This window comes from Podarcis vaucheri, assembly GCF_965113315.1.
Source record: "Podarcis vaucheri genome assembly, chromosome: 5".
Taxonomy (NCBI): Eukaryota; Metazoa; Chordata; class Lepidosauria; order Squamata; family Lacertidae; genus Podarcis; species Podarcis vaucheri.
In genome coordinates, this window is record NC_138763.1 from 83,444,349 (window position 1) to 83,464,805 (window position 20,457).

At 41.7% G+C, this 20,457-nt stretch overlaps 2 protein-coding genes across 6 annotated transcripts in view; both read right to left on the reverse strand.

Moving 5' to 3' along the window:
- RET (ret proto-oncogene) overlaps nt 1–9,561 on the reverse strand; it is a 125,995-nt gene extending 116,434 nt beyond the window's left edge. Inside the window, exons 1-3 of one of the 3 annotated variants that reach the window (XM_082222315.1) lie at nt 9,429–9,561; nt 4,929–5,019; nt 2,513–2,752 (exon numbers count right to left, since the gene is read on the reverse strand). The gene's annotated coding sequence lies outside the window, so the exon portion shown is untranslated. Of the gene's footprint in view, nt 1–2,512; nt 2,753–3,596; nt 3,840–4,928; nt 5,020–9,428 lie in introns of those variants that run through there. The other 2 variants (XM_082222316.1, XM_082222319.1) reach the window with 2 other exon arrangements.
- A 5,477-nt stretch (nt 9,562–15,038) lies between these two features.
- Nucleotides 15,039–20,457, reverse strand: part of LOC309532253 (heparan-alpha-glucosaminide N-acetyltransferase-like) — a 201,900-nt gene continuing 196,481 nt past the window's right edge. For all 3 annotated transcript variants that reach the window (XM_082222432.1, XM_082222431.1, XM_082222433.1), the window contains 2 exons: nt 18,351–18,463; nt 15,039–15,982 (listed from right to left, as the gene is read on the reverse strand). In XM_082222432.1, the coding sequence (XP_082078558.1) occupies nt 15,801–15,982; nt 18,351–18,463 (295 nt within the window). In that variant the 3' untranslated portion in view covers nt 15,039–15,800. The remainder of the gene's footprint in view (nt 15,983–18,350; nt 18,464–20,457) is intronic.

Genomic DNA, 20,457 nt, shown 5'->3' on the forward strand with positions numbered 1-20,457 from the left:
GCTTTCGAACTGCTAGGTTGGCAGGAGCAGGGACCAAGCAACAGGAGGTCACCCCGTCGCGGGGATTCGAACCACCAACCTTCTGTTCGGCAAGCCCTAGGCTCTGTGGTTTAACCCACAGTGCCACCCGCGTCCTTAAAACTTTTTTGATTACTTAAACTAAAAGGCTAAGACTAGCCTATCTAAGCTTACCTTTTAAGCTGCAAAGGGATGGCACTCTGCTGAACTCACAAACGAGAGGAAGGAAGGAAGGATAGTGTCTAATAAATATACCCTCACCTAGCATCTATTCACATTCCAACAGGCTGAAGCAAGCCTCACAGTTTAACGTATATCATCTAAGGCTTCAGCATATAACCAAGACAATTGCCTGTATGGCATTGTTACATGCTCCTCTTGGTAACAGTTGTTGGGGCAGCTCAGCCAACCCTGCTCTTTTCCCATATTTTCCGCAGCAGTGTGCATATATATAAACTGATCTCTGCATGATATATCATGCAGATATATTAGCCATGTCCCTCTAGACATAAAAGCTGTGCCCTCCATAAATGGACTTCCTCCAAACCTGCCAACATTGTCACATGCTCATTGTGATGACACCACTAGTCATGCTTTGTGAGGCATCTCAGCAAGTTCTGGATGTTTTCAGACTCACTTGCTGTCTGCCAGGCATGTGGAAAATCTTCCAGTTTTGATGCTTCTGTGCTGTTAAAACTCTGTATTTGGTCAGGGACTGTCTGTATTGGGCTTACTCCTCAGCCCATTTCCACATCAGTTTGGGGCAGAGTTCTCATTGCCCATTTTCCCTCCCTTTCAGAGTCTTTATATGAAAACAATCCCTGCAGTTTGATAACACAGTATTTGGCTTGGGTGAAAAATTGCTTCAGCATAAAGCAGGCATTAGCCAGACCAAGAAATCAATTCAGCAGTGAGGATTTTTATTATTCAATCATGTAAGTAATTAAAACCATTGATTGATGGTATGGCAACACAGCTGACGCTCTCTCACTCATGCCCCAGCAAAATGGTTTGCACCCCCTATTCTCATCTGCGAAACAGCACACAGGTCCACTGATAATATTTCCCTAACTTATACTGTACACATTTGCAACTCTCAGCAAAAACATGAGACCCAATCACTCAAGAAGCCATCTTATCAGGGATATATACACCTGTAAATAAATGTACCACTGCTGTGGAACTGCCATCAAATCATTTGAAACTGGGGAATTGTACATACTACTTTGGAAAAATATTGTATAAAATGCTTTGGTGTAATATACACCAAGCTAACACACTACTGCATGTTGCAGACAAAAATAAGGAAATTTCCCCAATTCTACTGCCTTAACGTCATCCACCACCACCCCTATATTTTGCTGAAAGCTGCCTTGGTTTTTGCTCTGCCATAGCCCATCGTGGCTTGCTTTATAAGCAAAGAGCATGCCTTTCAGTCAAAGACAAACCAGCAAAACATAACAGTCCTACAACAGGGCATCAACAGTTAAGAAAAAACCTCAAGAGCTACAGCATATGAGCTCTCAGCTTATACCAGGATTGGGGATCCTCTGGCCCTTCAGATGCTATTAGAATTTCCACCACCTTGAACCATGCTAGCTAAGGCTGATAGTAGCTGGGAGTTCCCCATCCTTGGCGAGATCAGGGGAAGAGGCTAAAAACTGAAGACCAGAAACTCATGCCTACATCATTTTTGAAAAGCACCCCCCCCAAATGATGATAATAAATTGCCAGGGATACATCAGAATAATTAAGTGGGGCAGCTGAACCTTATGCTAGATCTATTAACTGTACCGTGGTACCTCGGGTTAAGTACTTAATTCGTTCCAGAGGTCTGTTCTTAACCTGAAACTTTTCTTAACCTGAAGCACCACTTTAGCTAATGGGGCCTCCTGCTGCCGTTGCGCCGCCGGAGCCCAATTTCTGTTCTCATCCTGAAGCAAAGTTCTTAACCTGAAGCACTATTTCTGGGTTAGCGGAGTCTGTAACCTGAAGCGTATGTAACCTGAAGCGTATGTAACCCAAGGTCCCTCTGTACTTATTGGTTTCATAAAATGTGTAGGTCCCTGCTCCCAAAAAAGGTTCTATTCTGCAAGCATAAATATTGCAAAATATTGAGAAAGCCCTAATATCATTCCATCTATTGATACTTGGCTACCAGAGTAGACCCAGGTAGAAATGAATAAAGCCAACAAAAAAAGTACTGGAAGGTTAATGTTTTGGTACTATAATTATCCCAATTGTTTAGTCAAGCTGCGCGTATTATCTATGGTGTAGCTGTCTCTTATTTCTTTCCCTAGACTGCAGCAATACAACCTTGCAGCATGGAAACAATTGCTGTGCTGTGAGCATCACTTCTGTATCTACCTTCTGTGTTTCTGTAGCACTGTACCAGTCAGTATGATAATACAACAAGTCAGACTTGGATCCGAAACAAGAGAATTCCCGTGAACAGATGCTGGGTATCAATGGAGTTTGGGTTGTGTCTTTTTACCTGAGTTGAAGCCAAGACGTATAAATCATCATTGCAGCTTTTTCGTTCCATTTCTTCTACTTCTTCCTGGCAATGCACTTAGACATGCAAAGTCTTAAAATGACGACATCTTCCTCTCCTGTGCGTTGACTTCAAGTAATTAAAGCTATAATAGGTCTCTCTGTGAGTTGTCAGCTTTTCAGGCAAGGCTTCCTCAAAAACTGGTGGTGGGGGTGGGGTCTGAGCATATATAAAGGGGGGCTGGGGAAGGGAAGAGAGAGGTTATATCAGGCCTGTTTTAATATAATGAAAGGGGGTGGCATATTTCCAGATATAGTAACTAAAACCAATACAGAAAGAGAGGTTTTAGTTTGTTCTCGGAGGACAGCATCAAGATAACATTTCTAATTTGAATGTTTCGCTCTGTTTTAGGCCCCTTCTGTTCTCCTCTTTCCCAACCTCAGAGCCAAACATATTTTTCCACATATGGAAATGTAGCAGACTCAGAGCCTCACTGGTCCCCATTATTGAAATACCCAATAGTCACTGAAAGTTGAGAAAGAGATTATAGATTTCGGGGTTTATGCTTTATTTGAACCTTTCATATGCAGCTGTAGAAAGCAGATCTAGCTGAGCCCAAGGGTGATGTGTTCTTCTGCAATGACTATTCCAAAATATCTGCTAAGGAATGCAAAATCATAATCCCAGCAAGCACTGGGACTGGGGGCTAGAGAGACTGGGGGCTAGAGCAAGCACTGGAACTGCTTCCTCTTCTGAGAAGATCCCATCCACCTTAGGCTTTGGGATCTGGCAGATCCTGGCACTGTGCTGGCATATGGCATGTTTCTGTACATATTTGGTGTGCTCCTGGGAGCATATGTAGGGAGAGACTACCAGGACTTCATTTGAGTAGCAGTTATCACAAGATGCCCATTGGTTTACTTGACCTTGCAAACATGGGACATAAAACCATATCCACTCTTCTTTGTGTGTGCTATGTTTCATGAAATACAATTTTTAAAAATAGCATCATATGATCCTCAGCATTGATGCAATGCATTGTGGGAATTATTTTGGGAAGCCTACTCAATTGAAACCAATTTACCTGCCAATGATTCTCCATCAAGAGGAATTTTCATATGAAACTATTATTCATCATGTTTGCCCAGGAGAACAGGCAGCCCTTATCCCAACTTTTCAAGATTATTTTTAGAAGTCTGTGTCCTGCTGGCTGTACTTCCACCACCCACCACCTAAACACACCAAAAAGAAAAACAAGAAATAGCTCCTCTTTTTGTCAAAAGAAAAGAAAAATGCTGTTTTCCTTCCCAGAAACTTTTCCCACAGCACAGACAGCCAGGCTGTCCAGTACCAGTGAATTCTCTCAATTTACAGTCTGTTTAAAAACCAACGGCTCCTATCACCTGAGAATAGAATCTATGCAAATCTGTACAGTCAAATCTTTGCAAATCTATACAGAGTGGAATCTTCAGTCAAAGACCCAATAATGCTCTAGGTTGTGAGTTTGACTAAAGTAAAAGGCAATGGTCACATTGCTGTGATTTTATTACTCCTCCTGTTCCTCACTAATGGCATCTGATTGGATTTGGGAAGAGGCAGTGGCAGCTACAGCTGCCAACTTTCTAAGAAGCACTGTAGCTGTCTCTTTGGCAGACATCAGGAGGTGTTAATGTTTATTTCCAAGCTGTGGAGCTTCACCTGCTGATTTCCTCCCATCAAAAAGCTGTTAAAGCCATAGAGCAGGCCAGGCAGCTGGAAGGAATAGGAAAATACCTCCACTGATGGATTCAGCTGGCTGGTGGGGGCAGGAAAGAGTCTATGCCCTACATCTTCAACTCAAAAGCAAAGAAACAAACAATTGTGTCACAATAAAACATTAGGTGCACTGTAGCTTGCCTTGCAGGTCTCAATTTGCCTCCTTCACTCAGCTTTTACAAGAAGAGAAATTACCTTTGAACGGGGGAATCACATTTGTGATTGTACAAACTTAGTAGCGCGTGGAAAAACAAACCACACGCTCCTGCTTCCTCCTGTTCTCAGCATAAAGTGTTGTAGATGGCATAAATACCCAAGCAGACAAAAAGACCCCTTGTTTTACAACACACATATGTGGATTTTTATCTGGCCTCCAACACATACACATCCCAGCAGGTTTACAAACCTCGGCCCCCTCCAATGCAATCAATAAAGAGAGATCAGCAGTATTAACACTAACAAAAGATTTAAAATACACAGAGATTAAAAAGAGCCTCAATTAAAAATTTATTCCATCAAGGATTAAAAAGAGTTAATTAAAAGGCCTGGGAGAATTAAATGGGGTTTGTCTAATAGAAAGGTACGGAAATCTTCCTGGGGAGAACATTCTGCAAGAGGGTTATCACCCCTAATAACCTCTTCTTGTGTTGCCCTTGCTCACCTCAAATGGTGAAGGATCCCAGATGGGGGCGTCCAAAGTTGATATGAATGTATAGGGAGAGCGAATTCATCATTTCTCCCCAGCATCTGAACTGTAATGTAATCAAGACAATTTCCCAGACTATTAAAACATTGCACAAAATAAGGACTTGAGAAATCAGCATGCATTGCTGTATCTACACACATTATTATATTATTATATTATATTATATTATATTATATTATATTATATTATATTATATTATATTATATTATATTATATTATATTATATTATATTCAGAGGACACACCACACCAGGAATGCAGCGCAACCCATTTTGACTTTCCCTTCATTTTATTGGCCCTGCACCTTTAACAGAAACCTAACAGAAGTTAAACAGGTCAAAGTGGGTTTGCTATTTCCTTGGCATGGAGATATGAGCGATGCTGAAAACTCCACGTGCTAAATTTAAAAACACAGAATCAGGATCACTGAATGAACATGGGGTGGAATCCTGACCCCTTTGGTGGGACCCAGTGGTCTGATGTAGAAAATTTCTCCACAAACAAAAAAAAAAGTGATAAAATTCTACCACTTTAATGGAGGGTAAGGTCTGCTACAGGACATGTCAGGTGAGATTTTACCCAAGGACTGCCTGGCTCACAGTTCAAACTTGGCCATTATGTTACACCAGCTTTCCCTTGATCATTTCCAGAAGGTTAAAGAATCCAGCTACACTGTCTCAGAAGATGTACAGCCACGCTTGACATCTGGCTGGCATCAAGGGCCCCAGGCCCACATAAAGATCATTAGGGGATTAAAATTTCTTCTTCTTCTTCTTCTTCCCTTTTGTAAAACACATGAATTGGGCAGGTTGATTTTCTTAATTAGGAATTATTTTAATGTCTTTTTTGCATTTTGTACAAGTTTGCAGTTAGGACTTTGAGCTTTGCAATATATCTGTTAAAGTTCAAAGCCTCTGTGCTAAAAGAACATTAATAAAACCGAGAAGTGGTGGCTCTTTCCTTCGACAGGTAATTTATTCAGATTCACTGACATTTGTGCTGCTTTTATATATATAAAAAACCCAGATTAACCTGCAGAAGGAGCATTATGTTTGCTCAGAAGATTATGTGGCCGGAAACCTATTGCACACCCACAAGTTGCTCTCAGTTAAGGGAGCATGGGTAATGTCAGCATACCATATCGCATAAAACTACCTTGGAAGGATTTGATCCAGTGTGTCAACATGACATTATCTTAAAAAGTCAAGGAAACTTCCTGGCACGACTAAAACCTGTGTTACAGGCATCCTCAGCCCACACTAGCAATGCTGCAAGATTGTTTAGATAGGTTCAAGGGTACATGTAAATATTAGCCATCTCCACAACCCAAACCCTGGTGGGGAGGGCTACTCACATACTTCAAATTTGCATGTAAAAATGTTGCAGTACATGTCTTACAATTTTATATTCGAGTTTTATATTGTAAGCAGCATAAATGTTCATCTTTCATGGACTGTATGCTCAACAGATGAAGTTTGGGTGAGAAGAGTAGGTCATCACACACACCCAAACAGGGATCTGCATGGGGATCGACGTCTTGCATTGGGAAAGAGGGTGGGGCTGAAGGGTGTTTGGGACATTGTGCACGGTGGGTGTGGGGAAGGTTTCCTCCCATGTGCAGCCGGCCACACAACTGAGGAATGGATTTTGCCCTTCCCCATGAAAGTAACCTTGTGAAACCAATACTTTTGATGAAATGACGGAAATTAAATCACTTCACAAAATCATTATTTCACTCACTGGTTTAATAAAATGGCTAAATTGTTCAGTCATTTGGGGGGAATGACTGACATCGTGAGCATATTAATACACTCTGTTTCACTGCATCAGCAGCTTCACCTGGAGTGGCAAGCCAGAGTTCTGGGCCCAAGCGTTGTCAGGGCAACGACAGACTGTTATTGAAAGAAGAGATCCAAACTGGTCAGTTGGTTCCAGGGAATCAGTGGGAAGGCCTGGTCTTAAGTTACCAGTGAGTTTCTGATGTTTATTTAAAGGGCTATTTGAAAACCAGTTATCAAATGACCAAGTACGACTGTGGAACTTGCAACCGTGGCCAACCAAAGGGACTGGATCAGCCAACATTAACAGAAAATGTTCCCCAATTCCTGTGTGAAGTATGAGGTATGAATCTATCTCAGTAGGATTTAAATCATATGTAATTGTGCCATTTTGTGACAGCAGTAGCCTTGGCCTGTTGTAGCAAAACACACATGCACTTCATTAATGTTTTCTTTTCATTCTCCATTATGCTAAAACAAAATTGGGGTAGTGTTGTTTTTAAATTCACCCTCACCACATACAACTGTCACCCATGGATGGATCTAACAATAAAACTGAAAAGAGCAGCCAGAGGTCCTCTAAAACCCTCCTCTGTCCTCTCTGGTTCTGCCTTGCTTTCTCTCTGAGGCATATGGCATCTGAACATGCCCTCCATCTGAATGAAGCAAAGCAGGAACCAATCCATCCATTACACAAACAGACAGTTTACAGAGGACATGATCTATACTGACAAACAAACAAAAAAAGTTCCGTGATTGATAAATGGACATGGGGGGAAGTGGAGGGGAATACAGGACAGAAAGAATAAGTTTTGCTCTAAGGACCATCAATTTTGTACTGTTATTATTCTGCTGGAAGTATACTCTCCCCCCCCCCCCAGCTCTCTGTTCAAGCCCAGTGGTTTTACCAGTCTGCTCCTGGCATTGCTGGGTACAGAGGAGAGTTCAACATTTACTGAAATGTAGAATGAAAGCAAAATGCTCACCTTTGGGAGCAAGTATACAAGCCTGCCCCTTGTGGCTCATTTGCACAACCGAGTTGTGCAGAGTTGTTAGGATAGCCTGATTCTGCTCACAGAGCTACAGTTCCCAGAGCTCCCCTGAATGAGGGGTGATTGTTAAATCACTCTGAGAATTGCGGGGGGGATAAGGGCCTCCTAACAAGTCCCGTGCCCCACTATAGGATCAATTGGGGGAGGGCCGTAGCTTAATGGCAGGGCATCTACTTTGTCTCCAGTTCAGTCCCCAGCATCTCGAAGGAAGGCTGGGAGAGAGTCCTGTCTGAAGATCTGGAAAGGCAATGCTGGCTAAATGGACCAATGACTCAGTATAAGGTAGCTTCCCATATTCCTACGAACTAGACCTTTAAGCAGGAAGATGAACAGCACAGCCTAAAAAGAGCTCATGGAAGAGACAAGGAAACCATAGACCTAAGTGCTTGACTAGATTCATTTCTGCCCACAAGCTACATCCAATTTATACTGATTGACCAACTGCAGTGACCTTTTTAAAATTCATGGTTAACATTTGCACTTTTATATACGAGGACAAGGAAAGCACACTTGGTTGCTTCCAACAAATGCTTCTGCATTATTTGAATTTGAAAGAAGCACATTAGGTAGAATAAACGATGCATGGTTTGAGGGTTCCTATATATTAACAGAAAACATATTCTGTTTCAACTGAATATACACAATGGAGTGAGAATTTGCACTTGGTTTTGACTGCAAAGATACTTTTTAAGATTTCACAAGACGGCATATGCTTTCATGTGAGATTTGAAGTTGGCATGGTCAGTTTAGCTAGGAGTACAATAAAAAAATATATACATGCAGCAGCATCCTATGCAACAGTAGGATGCAACCTGAGGGGTTCAGCACATGATCCTGCCTTTCCTGGGGAGGCCAAGTGGAATGGAAGTTTTGGACAGCACTTCCGGAAGGCAAGCTGCCCTCTACCCACCTTTCCCTCCGGAAGAAAAATAAGGTTCCCCACATCTGCTATTCATGATTACTTAGAAAATAAATCTGAGTTCAACAGGGCTTACACAGGGTTGCAGCCTTGGTATAGTTGTAACTGCAGTTTAAATCTTTATTTAAACTGTTCTCTTGTCAATCAATGACCAACCAGTCATAGAAACAGTAAAATATTTTCTCATCGGCTGGGGTAAAAACCATCTTGCTAAAGCTAAGCAGGTCTGGGACTGGTCTGGGAAACTCAGCGTATGCTCCCTTGAGTGCTATGATGGAAAGAAAGGCTGGATATTAATGTAATAAATATGGTAAAAGCTAGCAACTTAATTTCAAAGGTGCCCAAGGCAACTTTTAAGTACTGTAACTCTCCTATTGGTTTCTTTCCCTGATAATCTCCAAATAAATTCCATAAGGGCAACTTTGTTGGTCTTTTTTTCCTGAAAAATAATCTTCTGGTACCTTAAAGACTAACACACTCATCATGGCATAAGGAGGTGGGTGTCTAAGGGTCCAGTGAAAAGCAATTGCTCAGTTTAGCAGTCATTGCCTTCCTTTCGTTACGACAGTTTTGGAAGATACAAATCAGCTTCCTGCTGCTGAAGGCAGGAATTTGAAAGTATGCTTTTTGTTCTGCATCAATCAAGATGGGGCATCATCATAAAGGAATATATGCACTAAGCAACAATAGCGACCATTGAAACTCACCAACCATTAAGTCCATGGAAAGTTGGCCACAGTCCTCTTTCCACCTGGAGCCTCTCCTTCGCCAAATCCAAGGGATGCTGCCAGTTTTGTGCCTCAGCCCTCAACCTGTCTTTGCATCTCTCTCCTAGCCCACCTATGCAGAACATGGAAGAGTGAGGCCTTTGCATTTGTGCATTCAGTTTGGAAGCTCCCCACTGAAACTTGGCAAGACCGCCATTTTGACTGCTTAGAGTAGGCTCTGTTTATAGGAAGCTAAGTGCTTTGTTTATTCCTGTTCCAATACATGGGAATACAGGTGGGGAGCATCAGGTCTTGGGAGTCTCCCTAGGCTGTACCTTCTCTCTTGCCCAATTTCCATGCCAGCCCTGTTCCACAACCTTCCCTGAGTGTTTCTGTGTGGCTGAAATGTGTTACTGAACAGTGATGATGCCTCTTGCTTGTCTGTATGGAAAATGTAACTGGGCTTACAGAAACATATGCTTGGCTGGAATATATAACCTACCGTGGAATTATAGGAGTCATACCCATTGCCCTGGCCCCTTTCACCTCTGGCCCCACCCACCACAGGCCCCTGGTTGACCATGAGGAAATGTGGTTCTTGATTTAAGATCCAAGCCTTGTCTAGATGATGAGCAGGATACATGGAGGAGAGAGTTGTGTTCATGGTGACGGACCCTATTCCCAGCCTTTGTCCAGTCAGCCAAATATACCTATGTGGAACCTATGAATATGCAACTTGTACAGACCACTGTGGTGTAGTACTGAGCATGTCAGATGAGGACTGAGGACACAAATGCAGGAGTGTCAACTTGGCCCTGTGACTGTGGGTGGCCTACAGCGTGTATGACACTGAAATTTGCAGGTGTCCAGTCCCTTCATGAAGAATTTTGTGGGTGCTTGGGCACCCAGGGCACCAGGAAGTTGGCACCTATGCCCTAATATCTTGCCCTGCCATTGCTGACCTTTTTCATTGGTTTCTGAGGAACCCCAGTGTTGTCTGGAATGGAGCCTGAAATTCACCGTTAATCCACTGTGACACTACATTGAGAGCAATGAGGAGAGATGAAAATGTTGGCTCCCTCTTTTGCTTGCTAGTCACCAAACTTTCCTTTCAGCACTACTCCATATGCCCATACTACCACTGTCACCTGTCACCCTGTAAAGTCACCAGGCACTTTGTCCAGCCCCCAAATCTGGATCCGTCAGCAGCTGCCTTTCCTAAGAGAAGCCTCGCCCTCTGCCACCTCCCCACCCAGAATCATGAGCACCCTGAGAGTGTGATGGCAAGTGGCTTATGATTTCATTCCTGCCTTTGTCATTTGTATTTCTAATATTCTACTGTGTTTTTCTGGCCTCAGCTTGTAAAAGGGAGGTGGAATATCCTTTATGGTTTCCCCACCTCTAAACTGTGAACTGTTAAAATAAAACGACATTAAAAAAACACTGTAAAATGAGCAGGCAGCCAGCTCTGCAAATAGGACCAAAAGAGGTATAACATAATCTTCCAGTATTTGCATATTAATCCAACACCTACAGATACATCTGATACACCATTATATGGTCATATAATCAAGTTCATGGCAAGCTGCTCCAGGGGATGGAAAATTTCTGCTCTGCATTGACCTCAGCTGTGGGTCTACGGAGAAACAGACTCCAGAAAACACATTTAATGTCTTTTATCCAGCACAGCCATTTCCCACTTTAGAAGGCTAGTGGCAACCAGATAATATATCATTGGTCAAGCACACATACTTTTTATACAAGTCTATATTAGATTCCCCCAAGGTTGTGCAATTTAAAAACATTGTGTTGCCAAAAATCTGCTCTGATGCTTTGCAAAAATCTAATGAATTTTAATTTATTTTAAACTTTATTTCAACAAAGTATGAAGGGACCTGGGACTTTGAATCTCCTGTCTCACATATTGGCCCAGTGTTCAGGCAAAGATAATGACACAGAAAAATAAGAAGTAAATCACAAAAAGAAGTTTTTAAATGTCAGTTGCCAGCAAGTTCATGTCTATTCTGACTGCTGATGAAGTTAGCTGTGATAATAATTTTAAAAATTCTACAGGAAGCTGAGATGCAGTTTGAATTTTAATAACTTGCCTTCATCCTTTGTCCCCTGATTGATTGGTCTGTCTGCAATTCAAAACCACAACGTCCCTTTTTATCAATGGCTTGTCTGGCCAGCAAAGTGCAGGAACTGAACAACTCAATGGCCATTCACAGGCCAACAGTTGCAGAAAAAGCAGACCACTGCAGCAAGTTAATGGCAAATCAGGCAGAATATGCTATAAGTGCCAGTTTCGTGCTATGAATGATCAATGTTTAGTTTTCAGCCCTTGATTGCTTCTTCCCTGCAATTAAAAGGGAACATATCAGTTCAGATTAAAATCTGAATTGTATGAAGAATGATAAGGCTAAGTGAAAGTGGCATAATCTGTTACAGAGAGTGGGGATTGTGTACTACTGGTCTTTCATAAGTGGGTAACACAAGGGGCATCACAATATCAGTTGTTGTTTTCAAAAAGAAATATTACGTCAGTGGTGGGAACTCTGTGACACCCCTGATATGTTCTTAGATTCCAGTTCTGAATCACTGGCCATACTGGAGTTGGAATCCAGCAACCTCTGGTGTCCCACAGATTCCCCACCCCTGAGAGAGAAATTGCTAAAATTTTGCAGAGCAAGCCAACACATTAGGAATTGAAATACATTTGTAGTATCTGGCATACCTTCCTGCGCTGCTTGCGAGTTTTCAGAAGTATCTGGATCGCTGCTTTTGGACTAAGATGAATTTGGTGTACTTTTGCTGCAGTGGTCAAACACAATTATCACCCAAACATACAGAAAACAGCTTCTCTTTTCACAATTTAATTTCCCTGCCAAATTCTCTTCTGGCATCCCTACCCCACAAATAATGCCTTTCCAAGCCAGATCCTCAGAAATAATTTTCCCTTTCAGTATTAATTCTCCCCAATCAATATTTTACAATATTCCCTCAAAAAATAAGTTTCCCTTGATTATTTGACTGTTTTGATGTTAGGAAAAAAAGAAAAAAAATATGTTAGAAGTACAGGGAATCCTTATAGCATCAGCCAGCTGTTTTTGAAATATTTGTGCTCTCCATTCACTGTCCTTTGCTCTTACTGAGTTTTTTAAAAAATGAAAATAATATGATCCCAATTTTGTAAACCACTATGATCCCAATTTTGTAAACCACTTTGATGTTTTTGTCACAATTAAGTGGTATATAAATTTAAACAAACAAACAAAAACTTCCATACAGCAGCAACTGGAGGGTTTAGGAAACATTGTTGATATCCCACTTACTTAGAGTCAAGTCCAGCTGATTTCCTCTTCAGAGGCACTTATACACTTCTTCTCTAATATCGCCAACCAAATATTGCCTAGCTGTCATATTCACAGTATAGCCTCTTTCAGGCTGGGTTGCCAGAGAGTACTCTTCATATGACTTTGGAATACAAACAGAAATTGGCTACTTGCAGACTCTTGGGATTTGGAGCTAGGACTCTGAGTATTCCTTTACTCTGAGAACTCCAAATAAAAAAGAAACCTAGTATAAATCTGAATATAAAAGGTAAAGCCCTTATTTGAAAAACAACAAGAAGAAGTTTTCCATTAATTGAAAAAGTAATACTTGACATACAATTCCTTCTTTAGGATCCTGCTTAAGAAGTCTAGTGGGCAGATTAATCATGGGAGTTTTCCTCCATTGTGTGTTCATTCCAATGTACACGTAAGAGTCATCCATCCAGGGCCAAAGACTCTGCTGCAGCCTTCATTCCTGTAGATGATACTCTCCTAGTCATCCTCCAGTAAATAGCACAAGGGGCTAGGGGAGGATCCCATTCACAATGTTAAGGCCACAGCAGGATCAGGTACTTCCAAGTCCTTGTGCGTGGTAATGGCGCCAAGCTTGCTAAGAACTTCCACAAAAATGAGCTTCTGTACAGGTATAACCCAGTGGTCTTCCAACAGTGTTTTAGGGAATCCTGGTATTCCTTGGAAGCATATCAAGCAGTCTGAAGATCAGTAATGGCAGACATACAACTCACTTGTAACTCCTGATTTCCCCCCTGCAATGTGCAGCCATGAACAACGTTTGGCATAGGATACACTCTCAGAAGACACTAGCTTATTCTCTGTTCATGTTAGATGAGGCTCATCAGGGAAGGCCAAATACATGCTCCATAACACTCCCCCCCCCATACAATATACAGTGATATCCAGGGGGGTTTGAATAGAGAGGTTCGTATGAAAATATTCCTGGATAGCTTGAAAAACACTAGTATAAGCACATAAATTTCTTTTTAAAAAAATAACATTTAATTATCTTTTATTATTAATGCACACCCCAAGACAATATTAAGATATAACTTAACAAGTCTGCTGAGAGAAAGTTCCCTATTTTGAAATATATTAATATTACCCTGTAGTCTTAGTTAGTGGCGACATTCTGGAGGCCTCACAATGCTGAAACAAAGTGACTCACTATTTTCCCTAGCTCAGATTAAATATAAATGGTTGAAAATTTTAAAATTAAATAAATCCCATGGAGTGCCATAACCCTGCCCTATGCGAGGCACTTAAGATCCTGCAGTTTCAGCACTGATTGAAGGACAGCGCAATTAGGTTCTCACCAGTGCTGGAGGTCAATGTAGTGATGTGATGCTAGCCATGCTTAACTGAAGAGCAAAATAAAAACAAGGCCCTGCCTTCAACCATAGAAATAACTGTAGCACATCAAGTGATGGGAGAGGACCAGAGGGCGGCAACATGACAGCGGGGCCTTTTCTGCGGTGGCTCCCTGCATGTAGAATACTCTGCCCAGAAGGGCTTATCTGGTGCCTTTGTTACATATCTTTTGGTGCCAGACAAAAACATTCCTCTTCTCCAGGCCTTTGGCCAATTAAACAACCCATGGTCTTTTAAACTGTATGTGTGCGGGGAGGTGTATTGTTTTGGTTTGTTATTATAGTATGCAGTTTTGTGTTTTTATATTGTAAACAGCCCTATGATCATTGGAGAAAGGGTGGTATAGAAATTTAATTAATAATAATAATAATACTTATTTCTTGTCATGGGTGGAGAAAAATGGTGGCTTCCTGGGTAGGGGAATCATTTTTAGGCAGTGATAGATTTGGGTAACCAATGAATAAAACGTTTATTAGCTTCTGTTTTCTGGTCAGAGGAGTAGGCTGCTGACATAGGATTGTAGGAAGGAGAATAAAGATTTCTGCCTCGAGTAGCAGATACACTAGACTAGTAAATGTAACACCGCTAGAACACTTGTGGGGGATACTACAGCCCCAAGCTGTATTAATATAAAGTTATCAAAAGCATCACACCCTAAAGGTAGCAGATATCAGACGTCTGCGGTCTGGTTGATACTGCAACAACAACATAAAGGAAGAGTCCTCACTTTTAAGAAGAGTGAGGTGACAACATGCTGTCCTTACATTAACCCTGTTTCCTAGGGAAGTATGTCCTCAAGTTTCACATGACTTGAGATTTGCTAAACGCAAATGTGCAACTATAGGCTTTTAAAGTACATCAGTGAATGAGGGAAACGACATCTTGAATCAACTGTTTAAGCTGCTTGTTTATTTCTTTTGTACCTTTGAGACACACATTTGATAAAAGTGAACAAGTACACAAAGAATCAGTGAAACCAGCTAAACTTCAGTACCAACGTATTTGGTTCATGACAGAAGTTCATACCATTGTTGATATTTGGGGCCAGCTCCAATACAACATTTTGCATTGTGTGGGGAACATGTGGACTCTGGATGTTGATGAACTGCAGCTCCTATCATCCTTGACCTTTGGCCATGTTGGCTGGGACTGATGGGAGTTGGAATTTATCTAACACCTGCAGGGCCACAAGTTCCCTATCCCTGATCTTTGGAATGGATACATTGTCAATTCCAATGGGTGTCCATGAGAAACTGTTTTGGCAGAATACTTCCTTACCTGTCTTGCTGCTTGGTGCTGAGATTGGATTCCTGGGACTGATTTGGGAGTGAGCCAGATACTATATGAGACAAAGAGCTGCTGCTCTCTCTATATTCTGCCTCTTTGCCTTGTAATGTTTAAACAAAGTGAGATGTAATGGCATTGTGACTGAAGTCTCCCCACTCCAGCCTCATATTATTGTGATGCAAGGATGGTGCTGTTGCATCACACATTTTTATGTCACATGTTGCAAGAAGAGATGGAGAAGAGACATGGAGCGGCAGCACCACCATATCCTGTGTAGGATTCAGGTTTTGAGATTGTCAGTTATCATAATCATATTACAAGAGCTGGGGGCAGAGAGGAAATTACGTTCCTGAATCCCACACTGTCATATTTTTAAAAAGAACTTCTTCCTATAGAGGAGATAAGCAACTAATACCCAAAGTGAAGTGCCTAGTAGATTCTGAAACAAGGGTTCGGCGTGGGAGTTCGGAAACTTCATTTCCCAATTGAAAGGGAAGTATGTGCTCAGGAGGGAGCTTGCAACGTAGATGAGAATTGAATTCATCCCTGTAAATTCATAGAAAGAAACATAGTTTAGGATATACCATTATGAAGAAGAAAAAGAGTTTGGATTTGATATCCTGCTTTATCACTACCCGAAGGAGTCTCAAAGTGGCTAACATTCTCCTTTCCCTTCCTCCCCCCCCCACAAACACTCTGTGAGGTGAGTGGGGCTGAGAGACTTCAGAGAAGTGTGACTAGCCTAAGGTCACCCAGCAGCTGCATGTGGAGGAGCGGAGATGCGAACCCCGTTCACCAGATTACGAGTCTACTGCTCTTAACCATTACACCACAGTAGCTTGCATAACCTTTGTGTGACAATCCGTATATTAAAAATCACTGCACTGCAATTCTGAAGGATAGCTAGTTATTTTGCCCAAACATTTCCTTGTGGGGTGTGAATCATTACTGTAATTGGCCTTTTCGCCTTACCCAAAGTTTAAGGGTGAGGATAGTAGCGGTGATTCATTTTGCCACCTCCAACATGACCATGTGACAGAGCCACTTTATTCTTCCACTTCCACCAGCCACGTCAGATGATATTTTATTTTATGGGTCTTAAAATTTCTAAACCTGCCTTTTGACCTTATTGGGCCCTTTAGACAGCTTACAAGAAACAAAACCATTACAACCACAGTCAATAACAATTGCAAAAGGGGCAGATTTATTATTATTATTAATTATTATTATTATTATTATTATTATTATTATTATTATTATTATTATTAAAAATAACAGTTTTAAATTGAAGCATGGTCATTGTGACTACCAGCATTCACACTATATGAAGCAGCGGTGGATACGTACACTAACATGGGCTACACTTCAGATAAGCTGCACCTAACAGAGTAGGGCTTAAGCCCACTTCTGCAGCATTCTGATGTTGTGCACCTATAGAGGCAGAAAGGGGATGCTGCAGGGGATGCGGCAATATGATTTAGAATGGAGTGTGAGAGGTGGGGGAGCACCAAACTTTGGCATCACACAGGGCACCGCGGAAATCTGAGACGGAAATTCTGGTGTTGACAAGTCCTTAGGATCTAGTTTCTAGAGACGCTACTTGACAGAGGGCTGTAACCTGAAAGGTGGCAACTCTGACCATTCACATTAACGTTTTATGAAAGCATGCATGACATTGCCTCCAAAGGAAAGATGGAAATAAAACAGGGACACTGTTTCACAAAGGACAGCTGTCAGGGGCAACTGCAGCCTATACTCTAATGAGGGTATGTGCAGTGAGAAATTGACTGGGAGAACCTGAATCTAACTTGCATTGTCCAGCATGAGATCAGCAATGTATAGCTAAGCAGCATTAGAGGGACTGCTGAGAGCAAAAGTCTAGCTGCTTAGAGACTTGAGTTATGACCTATGATAGACATAAGCCATTTGGCATAACAGCTTCATAAATTACTAGTCTGTATTCCTGAACAAACACATAATTAAGTAGAGATTGCCAAGTGGCTCCAGAGGAAGTCTTAAGACTGAGCAAAATACAGAATGATTTATCCTTGGCTTCCACCAGGTATAGTCACTGCACTCTCAAAGTAGCATCACTTGTTAATGTCAATAAGCACTTAAATGAATCACAGAGCAGCCTTTTCATGTGTTTTGGAATTGACACTGTGCAATTCTCAGGCAAGGGTTTGCGGGGTGTCTATGTGTACCACCACCAAGCTTCATTAGTATTAATTCATTCATTAGTCATTTTTCTGCCCTTCTACAAAAAGCAGGCAAAGCAACTTTCAACAAGCTATTAAAATCTAATAGTTAAGAGCAAAAGCGAACCCACAACCACATAAAAAACAATCTATAAAATAGATTCTCAATAAAACGTTAAAATGCACAACAGCCACAATCAAAACAGAGACTACACTGCTGGGTCAAAAGCCAAAGCAACATAAGTAGCCAGGGAAGGCTCTGGAAAATAAGAGAAATAAAAAAGGAAAATATTTCACTTGCTGTCAAAAGCAGAGGAGGGAAGTAGGGTTTTGTCCTTTTGGCTACTCTAACTGAAAAAACGTTCATCAATAGTCCTGTGCTGATGTTTGATCTGAGCAGACCTGTATATATGCAAGGGAGTTGGGACTTGTAGAAACTCATAAGCTCTTTATGTGCAGATCTGTAACCTCCATTTTTACAAAGCACAGATTGCATGTCAGCAGTGTATGTGGACAGGTCCCTGTAGGGACAGACTCTTCCATGCATGGAGGCTATGGACAATGATGGGGCAGGACCAGCAGGTGTGACCCTGACCCCCTACCCCATGCCATTTTCAATGTAGATTGAATGTTTGAACAGGGCTACTTTTAGAAACTTACCTTGGTGTTACTGCCCCAATCAAATGTTATAATAAGCCACAGCTGCAATGTCTTACCTGGAAAAATGAAAGGTTGACCTCCCCACCAATTTTTCACATCGATAACATAGAACATGATTCCCAGCAGGACAAATGAGAAGCAGCTCAGGGTTGTGACAAAGGACAAAGACCTAGCAAACACAGAAAACAACCAGAAAGGCAGAACTTCACTGTGTGGGGCTATACAGTGGTACCTCGGGTTAAGTACTTAATTCGCTCCGGAGGTCCGTTCTTAACCTGAAACTGTTCTTAACCTGAAGACCACTTTAGCTAATGGGGCCTCCTGCTGCCACTGTGCTGCCTCTGCACGATTTCTGTTCCCATCCTGATGCAAAGTTCTTAACCCGAGGTACTATTCCTGGGTTAGCGGAGTCTGTAACCTGAAGCGTATGTAATCTGAAGCGTATGTAACCAGAGGTACCACTGTACTGGAGTATGAAACCCACCTAGCCATGTGCTATGGAACAGAGAAGACACAGGAAAAGGGATTTTCATGGTCCCATTTGAATTGCTCTTAATTTTATCTGTGTTATAGACTACTTTGGTTGAAAGGCAGCCTAGAAATTCATTCAGTTAGTCAATTAATGAAATAAAATTGCTCCCTTTCTCTAGCCATGGGCTAATGAGCCCGCTCTCATATAAATGGGAGAGAAATCCAAGAGCAACTGTGAGAGATAACACCATTGTTAGCAGGTCTATCTTAACCGGTCTTGTAGTTTTAACCACAAAATATCGAGGGACACTGAGTGTGGAATTCAATGTTGTGTTAATACAATTGTTCTATCAGTGCAAGCATTTTTGCTTGCCAGACGTCATGGTCTCACCACCCCAGTGTGCTGTTCTGGGGATTCTCCCAATCTCCCTGAGCTGATTTAGAGGGGTGCAGTGGGTGAGCAGCGGAGTGAAAACCCTGTTGCACTAGCGGGACTTGTAGCACTGGCTCCCCCTAGTGCAGCTATTTTGTTGAATCTACCCCAAACAATTTGCAATGCTCCTGTGCTGGAATACGTCAACACATGCAAAGGATGCATAACGGCCATCCTCACTCCCTGAGACAGATGCAACTAGGTTAGCCATGCCTGATTCTTAGTGGCCCTTACTCCCAAGCAAGCATACATGGGCTTTGTTTGTTAGTCACGAGGCTACATCGCTTTAACAAGAACAGTCCTTTGCCATTATCTACCCCAGGATATCTTCAGAAACTGAAAACTCTCATTCATCACATTAATATTTTTTTTATAGTTAGGTCACGTCATGTCAATTTCTGTGCAAGTTTCACCAAATCTCTTAATTTTGCTGCCATTTTAGTCAAAAAAACCAGCAAGTGGATGTAGCAGTTTCACTTCAGTAAAGCTATACGTTTACTTGCGGCAGCCTATTTTTCCTCTTGGCTCAAAAGTCCATTGTCCTACATGATATTTTTTTTTCCCATGCCCTTCCTTAGACCCAGCCAGCTAGGCTGTTCATTTGCATACTGCAAGGGCTGTAAGTAGCTATTGATTTTTCACTTTCCCTTTAAAACCGTCAAGTGCTTCATCCAAGTGTTTCATCCTCTCTGATAAGCACCATAAAAAGGGCTGGAGATAATGGCCAGACTCATTTGAACCCCTATAGGTGTTCAAAACTAGTTAACTCTCCATTAGGAGTCACTGCATATTCTCAGGCTTTCTAGAAAACATGAAAGACGGGCACCGTGTCTTTGCTACAATTCCCTGGTGCTTATTTAAAAGGAAAAGGGGAGGGGGAACCAAGGCATTTGAGAGCTACAGTATCAAGTCACACTACAGCATTGGTTTTTAAGATAAATATTATTATATGGATTTTCATTAGAGGATCGTCACTGTACCATAAATTTTCAGTCTAGCCCACTAGAAAAGAGAATGCTCTGATTCTACCATCTGAGGTCTAGGCCAGTTTCCTGAATTGCTGGCAGCAGAATGGTACTTGCCGCCAGCCTGTGTTTACTGGTAATGAGTGCAATGTCTGCCTACATTGTCAGGGTGGATAGTGTGAATATATAGCACATTTGTGATCCTATCATAGCTGTCAACTTTTCTCTTTTTTAAAGGGAAATTCCCTTATTCCGAATAGGATTCCTCGCAAGAAAAGGGAGACAGCTATGGAT